Source organism: Coregonus clupeaformis, chromosome 17 (assembly GCF_020615455.1).
Source record: "Coregonus clupeaformis isolate EN_2021a chromosome 17, ASM2061545v1, whole genome shotgun sequence".
Lineage (NCBI taxonomy): Eukaryota > Metazoa > Chordata > Actinopteri > Salmoniformes > Salmonidae > Coregonus > Coregonus clupeaformis.
In genome coordinates, this window is record NC_059208.1 from 74,270,201 (window position 1) to 74,280,200 (window position 10,000).

A 10,000-nucleotide genomic window follows, 5' to 3' on the forward strand; every position below is an offset into this window, starting at 1 on the left:
TTTAGATGCAGCCTTCGGAAGTGAAGTCTCCAGATCGATGTTCAGCTACATGGCGCCTTTCACACGTACACAGACCCTACACACACGTCTTACACAACACCCTAAACACGGTGCCTTAAAACACTTCCTCGTCCAGAGGAAGGGCAGCTGAATCACGAAAGAGTGAAATAAACCCTTCACAACAATGACTACAGAAAAACCCCAAACCCTCCTCAGTCCCCTCAACACCCTCTCCTCCATTTACTGCATCCTCACACTCAAACCCAGTACTCTGCTAATTATAGAAATAGAATACCTAGAATTGACATCCAGTAGCTCTGTGACAAGGGAGGAAGAATGTGCCATTGCTACCCGTTTTAGACCACTGAGAAAAGTCACTCAAATCTGAGGTGACACAATACCCATCAATCAATTGATGATTCTGAATAGTACACCCTTGACCTACGGAACATTACCTTGAACATTCTCCTCTACTCATTCTATATCTATGCTCCAGCTCTGGGCTAGCAGCAGCAGGAAAAGGGAGAGCGGAGTTTCTACTCATTCGATATCTATGATTCAGTAGCTCTGGGCTAGCAGCAGGAGGGAGGAGTTTCTACCCAGGCCATCTCAGATAAAACAGTACTGTATTTATAGAAGTTGAATAGTTAATGATTCAGAGGGAAGGGATGGGGCCCCCACGGGGACAGGCTGAGCCGTCACTTTGACAGGGCTACATACAGACATACTACATACTGTGGTCTGGATATGATTAGGACAGGCACACAAGTACGATCTTATGAATCACACATGGGTAATAACCATTATGAATGCATTTAGATGTAGCCGTTATACGTTATAGGCTCATAGGGCAGTTATAAGGAGCCACAAGCGCTTATTAAAATGGGTGGTGTGGAGCATTAAAAACCCAGATTTGATGCCAGTTGGTAACATTGTAAATGCATCATGCATGAACAGCTGACTGAATACAAAATGTTAATGGTATGACATGGCAAGTAGAGCTCTTTGGGGGAGTTATGGGAAAAACAAAAAACACTTATGCCACGTATTCCAAACTGGATGAGACGTGCGTGTGTCCTGTTCTGGACTATTCAGCAGGACTGTTGGGTGCTAAGGGGTATCTCAATAAACGAACGCATCCATCACAGAGCAGTACGGTATTTTTTAGGTACCCCTCAAGTTTGCACCTAAACTGGCTGGTAACTGGATGCACGGGCTGGGAACCCTGTGAGGTGAGATGGAAGGCGTGTATGGTGAGACTTGAATGGTATGAATAGACTGTTGGATATGCCAACTGCCAGAATAGCCAGCAACGTTTTTCAATTGTATCTCTCCATAGGGGGAGCCTGGGCAACTGAAATGTCTGACCTTCATCAACAGTCTGACTGTGAACAGTTGTACAAAAAACAAATTAAGGAAGAAATAGAAATGATTCAAATACAACTGAAGATGCAACATGAAAAATAAATTGGTGGAGGAGATTAATCATCAACCCAAATTGAGAACCTTTTGTTTGATTAAGGGTGAAATGGTGTGTGAGAGATATATTATGTACAACCTACCTAAAAGCTAGAGATCGCTATGTGCACAGGTAAGATCAGGGATGTTACGTATTGAAACAGGTCAGTATTTTGGTGAAATGGAGGAGTAATGTAACTATTGTGACCTCAAGAAATAGATAATGAAACTCATTTTATCCTCTATTGTCCTTTCTACCACGATATACACTTGTCCTTATTCCAGAAAGCCCAACAGATATACCCTGTCATTATGTGGCTGGGCCATGAGGAGAAACTGAAATGTTTTTTTGTCCATTGTGTAGTTCCGTTTGTGGAATTTTTATATAAAGCCGGGAATAAAAGAAAAAGGCCTACCTATAATTAAATTATGCAAATATATAGCGCCTATATAGCAAATGGCACGTATGTATGTAGATTGTGTAGAGGCTTGTCTCACACTTGAATCTTCTCTTTGTGCCAGATTGGGTTCAAATGCCTTCCGTTTCATTTTTCTGTTTTTATTTATCTGTATATATTTTATTTTAATAATTTTTACTGCTCTATGGATATAATTATTGCTTGGATAACCATATTTACGATTATATCTAGATTTCTTTGTCTCTATTTATGTGGCGTGCACTGCACAGAACACCGGAAGTATTCTAACAGTTAATTATTGTAATGTTTGTTTATGTGTCAATTAATCCCATAAGGGATGGGTTGCCAACTGGCGATTTGAAACAAAAATAAAATGTCATTCATTCATTCATTTGGTACTCAAGTTATGTACATTATTATGTGTCTATTTCTTTGTAGAGAATGCCCTGCGTAGCCTGTTGGAGGCGCTGACGAGCCCTCCCTACGCTCCCATGCAGCACCTGGAGAGAGAGCAGGCCCTGGCCAAACAGTTCGCTGAGATACTCCACTTTACCCTCAGCTTCGACGAACTAAAGGTGAGGGAGAGGAGAGGAGAGGAGAGGAGAGGAGAGGAGAGGAGAGGAGAGGAGAGGAGAGGAGAGGAGAGGAGAGGAGAGGAGAGGAGAGGAGAGGGATGAGGGAGGAAGGCGAGGAGGAGGTAATCTGGGTTAGCCCAGAACTAAACTCTTGAGTAATTTGGTCAGGTACCGTTTATGTATCTGTAGTCTGTCCACGAGAGATGAGGGAGGGCTGCTTACCTTTATATCATTACATACTAGGATTGGGCGGTATCCAGATGTTCATACCGTCATACCGTTTCTGTACCATACCGGAGTATACGGTGTTACCGAATGTGCACACAATGGGTGCTATTTAAGTGTTTTGTCGTTTTTTGAGAGACGCACAGATTTTTTGGGGGGCAACATGGATCTTGATCCAGTAGGGGATTGAATGTCTCTGCAGTGACCAAGAAGCTTGATCATGACATCCTGCCACTTAACTAGCAAGTTAGCAAACCCAAATGGAGCCCTGAGCTGGATATCATTTACTTGATACATCTTACATTTCTTATAGTTATACCTAACTTATAGTTATACTTAACTTATAGTTATACTTAACTTATAGTTACTGTACAAGCAGTGGAGTAGCGCACGCGCAACCCATCCCCCTCCCCGTCCCTCCGTCCCCCCCGTCCCTCCCCCTCCCCGTCCCTCCGTCCCCCCCGTCCCTCCCCCTCCCCGTCCCTCCGTCCCTCCGTCCCTCCCCCTCCCCGTCCCTCCGTCCCCCCCCGTCCCCCACCCCCAAATATAAACCTTTACGGTATTGTGTCTAAAGTACCGTGTTTTCATTGCACTGATTATAGCAACTGCTTTACTAGCTCCCCCTCTCCATCCCCTCCCTCCCTCTCTCTCTCTCCAGATGACAAACCCAGCCATTCAGAATGATTTCAGCTACTACAGGAGAACCCTTAGTAGGAACAGGCTGAACAACCAGCAGGTAAGACCATCAGTAGGAACAGGCTGAACAACCAGCAGGCCTGTGCTACATTGGTGCCGTAACCTATATCACTTGGCTAATCTGTCACACGGTCGCTAGGGTAACAGTGTCCATTACCAATTGCTAACATAGCTAAAAGCTAAACAAAGCTACTCATCAACACGTAGTACCGTTGGTTTCTCTCCAAATATGCAAATGTGGTCATGTTCCAACCATCTCTCTCTGCTGCAGTTGGAGGGGGAGAACGAGGTGAACAACGAGATGGCCAATCGGATGTCACTGTTCTACGCCGAGGCCACACCCATGCTGAAGACCCTGAGTAACGCCACCACCAAGTTCGTGTCAGAGGTCAGTCAGAAGTCATGACCCCTGTCCCCTTGTTCTAGTCCCTACCTCCTTCCCCCATCCCTCTTTCACTCCCCTCCCTCTAGATCTTTTTATTTTATTATTATTATTATATTATTATTATTATTATTATATGATTATTATAATAATAATAATAATTGTTATTATTATTTAATTTTTAATTTTTTAGGGGGGTAGATCAGCTTTAATATTGCAGATAGATTATAACTTCCATCAATGTAATTGTCTGCATCACTTCCAATCCCCCATATGTTGTTTTTGTCTCGCAAATATATATATATATATATATATATATATACACATACGTACATACACATACATATCCTTTTTTAAAATATATTTCCCTTTATTACTTTCCAACCCCACCACCCCTAATTGGAGTAAACTAGTGAACAACAATTTTTAGGCCTTTATTTCCAGCTTATACATATTATCTACATTTTCAAATCAAATCAAATCAAATCAAATTTTATTGGCCACATGTGCCGAATACAACAGGTGCAGACATTACAGTGAAATGCTTACTTACAGCCCTTAACCAACAGTGCATTTATTTTTAACAAAAAAGTAAAAATAAAACAACAACAAAAAAAGTGTTGAGAAAAAAAGAGCAGAAGTAAAATAAAATAACAGCAGGGAGGCTATATACAGTGGGGGAAAAAAGTATTTAGTCAGCCACTAATTGTGCAAGTTCTCCCACTTAAAAAGATGAGAGAGGCCTGTAATTTTCATCATAGGTACACGTCAACTATGACAGACAAATTGAGGAAAAAAAATCCAGAAAATCACATTGTAGGATTTTTTATGAATTTATTTGCAAATTATGGTGGAAAATAAGTATTTGGTTACCTACAAATAAGCACGATTTCTGGCTCTCACAGACCTGTAACTTCTTCTTTAAGATGCTCCTCTGTCCTCCACTCGTTACCTGTATTAATGGCACCTGTTTGAACTTGTTATCAGTATAAAATACACCTGTCCACAACTTCAAACAGTCACACTCCAAACTCCACTATGGCCAAGACCAAAGAGCTGTCAAAGGACACCAGAAACAAAATTGTAGACCTGCACCAGGCTGGGAAGACTGAATCTGCAATAGGTAAGCAGCTTGGTTTGAAGAAATCAACTGTGGGAGCAATTATTAGAAATGGAAGACATACAAAACCACTGATAATCTCCCTCGATCTGGGGGCTCCACGCAAGATCTCACCCCGTGGGGTCAAAATGATCACAAGAACGGTGAGCAAAAATCCCAGAACCACACGGGGGGGACCTAGTGAATGACCTGCAGAGAGACCAAAGTAACAAAGCCTACCATCAGTAACACACTACCGCCGCGAGGACTCAAATCCTGCAGTGCCAGACGTGTCCCCCTGCTTAAGCCAGTACATGTCCAGGCCCGTCTGAAGTTTGCTAGTGTGCATTTGGATGATCCAGAAGAGGATTGGGAGAATGTCATATGGTCAGATGAAACCAAAATATAACTTTTTGGTAAAAACTCATCTCGTCGTGTTTGGAGGACAAAGAATGCTGAGTTGCATCCAAAGAACACCATACCTACTGTGAAGCATGGGGGTGGAAACATCATGATTTGGGGCTGTTTTCTGCAAAGGGACCAGGACGACTGATCCGTGTAAAGGAAAGCATGAATGGGGCCATGTATCGTGAGATTTTGAGTGAAAACCTCCTTCCATCAGCAAGGGCATTGAAGATGAAACGTGGCTGGGTTTTTCAGAATGACAATGATCCCAAACACACCGCCCGGGCAACGAAGGAGTGGCTTCGTAAGAAGCATTTCAAGGTCCTGGAGTGGCCTAGCCAGTCTCCAGATCTCAACCCCATAGAAAATCTTTGGAGGGAGTTGAAAGTCCGTGTTGCTCAGCGACAGCCCCAAAACATCACTGCTCTAGAGGAGATCTGCATGGAGGAATGGGCCAAAATACCAGCAACAGTGTGTGAAAACCTTGTGAAGACTTACAGAAAACGTTTGATCTGTGTCATTGCCAACAAAGGGTATATAACAAAGTATTGAGAAACTTTTGTTATTGACCAAATACTTATTTTCCACCATAATTTGCAAATAAATTCATTAAAAATCCTACAATGTGATTTTCTGGAAAAAAAAATCTCATTTTGTCTGTCATATTTGACGTGTACCTATGATGAAAATTACAGGCCTCTCTCATCTTTTTAAGTGGGAGAACTTGCACAATTGGTGGCTGACTAAATACTTTTTTCCCCCACTGTATACAGGGGGGTACCGGTGCAGAGTCGGTGTGCGGGGGCACCGGCTAGTTGAGGTAGTCGAAGTAATATGTACATGTGGACACAGTCAATTTTACAATAATTCTATTTTGTTTGTTTTTACTCCTGAACTTCCTCTACCCTCAACCTCTCTGATCATTTTCATGATGTCCATCCGGTTTGCTTCTATATGCCATATCTTTCTAACTGTGCTCTTTCACGAAAGCTCTCAACCTATAACCTATATACTTATTATGGACACAGTATGCTTACATCATTAGTTATCTTGTTATTAGTTGTTGTTAATTGTCATTAGTCCCATCCTTCAACTCCATTCAACACCTCCCATCTATCTCTTAACACCATCCACATTGGATTTCTATTTTGCCATATATTTTTCAATAGTACTGTGATGTTTTACAAAAGTTCTGAACCTTTCTATTCTCGTTGTATCTACAGGTTGTAAATTGAAAATAAACATTTTTGCTAAAAGTATTATTATATTATTGATCGATTGACTATGATTTTTCAGATCACCCAGTAATGCTATCTGCAGGGTTAGCTCCAGGTAAATAATGCAATCCTTTAGCCATTCCTGGACCTGTGTCCAAAAACATGCTACAAATGGACAGTACCAAAACAAATGATCTAAGATTCTGTCTCTTCACAGAAAAATCTGCAGAGCTGGGAAGATTGTATGCCCCATATAAATAACATTCTATTGGTAGCTCAGCTGGTAGAGCACGGCGCTTGTAACGCCAAGGTAGTGGGTTCGATCCCCGGGACCACCCATACACAAAAAAAAAATGTATGCACGCATGACTGTAAGTCGCTTTGGATAAAAGCGTCTGCTAAATGGCATATTATATATAATAATAGAAATTGAAAAATTTTAAGTTTTGAATCCAGCGTCGTTTTGCGTATCAGTTCATAAACCATGTTGCCATGGGATCGGTACGTCAAAAATCTCTTCCCAACTATTTTGCAATCTATATGGGATGGCTGTCTATCCTTTGGTCCTTAAATGAAACTGGTATACTTTTTTATTTATCACAGTTTTTCTTAACCAATTCTGTTCTTTAATGCAGGGCCAACAGACAAGTTCCTTACTTTCTCCCCCTTCCACTTTCCTCTTCCATTTTTTTGCAGTTAATGCTGCAATTATTTGGTTGTAATTTTGGGTAGAGTAGACATTTTCATATGTTTTTGTTAGCTGCATGTGCGACATAACTCCACCAGTCCTACCGATGATATCATTTACGAAGATTATACCTTTTTTAAACATAAAAAAAAAGGTTTATCAATTAGTATAGTTGAGTTTAACCACAATATTTGTTGCATTATTTGTTCTGTCATTTCTGGAAGATTAAATTGAAATTGCAACCAACTTTCTATGGCTGTTTTAGAAATAGTGCTATTTGGGAGATGATTTCCTTTTCAAATAACTGAAAGTGAGAGGTTGTAATCTGAATAAAGGGAAAAAGGCCATTCTTGAACATTGGGTGAGACAATCTTACTAAGTTGCTAGAGAACCAGTTCGGATTTAAGTATAACTTTTGTATGACTGTGTCACGATCGTCATACACAGAGGACCAAGGCGCAGCGTGGAATGCGAACATACTTTTAATTTGAATGATCACACGAACAAAACAACAAACGATACGAAACGTGAAGTCCTTGGTTACAATACAAACCATACGGAACAAGATCCCACAACACACTGTGGAAAACAGGCTGCCTAAGTATGGCTCCCAATCAGAGACAACAAGCAACAGCTGATTCACGTTGCCTCTGATTGAGAACCATACCGGCCAACATAGAAACAAAATAAACTAGATACTCAACCTAGCACACAAAAACACATAGAAACAACACACCCTGGCTCAACATAACAGAGTCCCAGAGCCAGGGCGTGACAGTACCCCCCCCCCCAAAGGCGCGGACTGCGACCGCGCCAAACATAAACCGAACAGGGGAGGGCCGGATGGGCATTCCTCCTCGGAGGCGGTTCCGGCTCGGGCATGACCCCCACTCCCTCTCTAACCCCCAAAGCGCCCCTGGTCGGTCTGGCCCTGCTGGCCGGAGCTGGACTGAACACTGGTGGAGCGGATTGCTCTAGCTCCGAGTGGAGCAGCTGACCGGTGCCGGACCAGGCACCGGTGGAACAGGCACGGGCTGTGCCGGACTGATGACGCGCACCACAGGCTTGGAGCGGGAGCAGGGGACGGGCCGAACCCGGGCTGACGAAAGCGCACCACTGGCTTGGTGCGGGGAGCAGGAACAGGCCGGACCGGGCTGACGACGCGCCCCATTGGCTTGGTGCGGGGAGCAGGGACGGGCCGAACTGGGCTGACGAGGCGCACCACTGGCTTGGTGCGGGGAGCAGGAACAGGCCGGACCGGGCTGACGACGCGCACCATTGGCTGGTGCGGGGAGCAGGGACGGGCCGAACCGGCTGACGGGCGCACCACTGGCTTGGTGCGGGGAGCAGGAACAGGCCGGACCGGGCTGACGACGCGCACCATTGGCTTGGTGCGGGGAGCAGGGACGGGCCGAACCGGGCTGACGACGCGCACCACTGCCTTGGTGCGGGAAGTAGGAACGGGCCGGACCGGGCTGGCGACGCGCACCACTGGCTTGGTGCGAGGGGCAGGAACAGGCCGGACCGGGCTGGCGACACGCACCACAGGCTTGGTGCGAGGGGCAGGAACATGCCGGACCGGGCTGGCGACGCGCACCACAGGCTCGGTGCGAGGGACAGGAACATGCCGGACCGTACTGGGGACACACACCACTGGCCCTACGCGGGGATCAGGAACGGGCCGGACCGGACTGGCAACACACCCCAGTACCTCTCGCCATGCCTCTACATCCTCCTTCCCCCTGGTGACCAGTGACTCCCGTAACCTGGCGGCCTCCAGCTGCCCCGTCATCCACGGCGTGAGCCCCCCCCCTAAACATTTTCTGGGCGTCTCTCCTCCCCGTGGGCCAGGCCTCCATGGCTCTCGCCAGACTCTTGCTCCTCTGCTCCCAAGTCCAGCCTCTCTCCTCCTCCCGCGGCTTGACCCAGTCGAGGTTGATGTTCGTTAGAGTCCTCTCTGGCGTTGGCTCCTGGACACGTTGCTTGGTCCAGTTAAGGTGGGATCTTCTGTCACGATAGAAACAACACACCCTGGCTCAACATAACAGAGTCCCAGAGCCAGGGCGTGACAGACTGAAGCTTTTAGTAATAGGTCTAATGCTTTAATATTTAATAATTTCTGTCCTCCGAATTCATATTCATTATATAAATAGGCCCTTTTAATTTTGTCTGGCTTGCCGTTCCAAATAATGTCACTGTTGAGTGTAGAAGTGGTGTGGAATCAAGCGCAGGACCCACAGAGGCTTCGTACTGACGTCTTTAGTGAAGACAAAAAGAACAAGCCAAACACGGCTACATACAACCTGGCAGGCAAGTGAACTTTACGCACACCGGTAAAGTACATACAAAGGCACAAAAGTGCGGAGCTCTCTACTACACCGAACAGAGAGACAAAAACGAACTAGCATCCCACAGTGACAACGAACAATTACACACAACACATGACAAAACTCAAGAGAACTTATAGGACGCATAATGAACACTAACAAGGAACAGGTGTAACAAAACAGACAAAACCAATCAAACATCGAAACATAGAATGGTGGCAGCTAGTACTCCGGAGACGACGACCGCCGAAGCCTGCCCGAACAAGGAGAAGGAGCAGCCTCGGCCGAAACCGTGACAAATAAATTGATTTTCTTTTCTCATATAATTTTAAAAACGGTTTGCTAGGCGTAGGCAAGACCATAAGCAAATAGGTAAACTGGGATAATACTAAAGAGTTAACCAGGGTGATTTTTCCACAAATTGACAGGTATTTACCTTTCCATGGTAGCAAAATCGTATCTATATTTGCTAACTTTCTATTAAAATTCATTGAAGTGAGATCATTTAT

At 44.6% G+C, this 10,000-nt stretch overlaps 1 protein-coding gene across 4 annotated transcripts in view; it reads left to right on the forward strand.

Moving 5' to 3' along the window:
* Positions 1-10,000, forward strand: part of LOC121572211 (CYFIP-related Rac1 interactor A) — an 89,302-nt gene that overhangs the window by 63,425 nt on the left and 15,877 nt on the right. For all 4 annotated transcript variants that reach the window (XM_045226562.1, XM_045226560.1, XM_041884145.2 and 1 more), the window contains 3 exons: positions 2,316-2,452; positions 3,336-3,413; positions 3,645-3,761. In XM_045226562.1, coding sequence (XP_045082497.1) covers positions 2,316-2,452; positions 3,336-3,413; positions 3,645-3,761 — 332 coding nt within the window. The remainder of the gene's footprint in view (positions 1-2,315; positions 2,453-3,335; positions 3,414-3,644; positions 3,762-10,000) is intronic.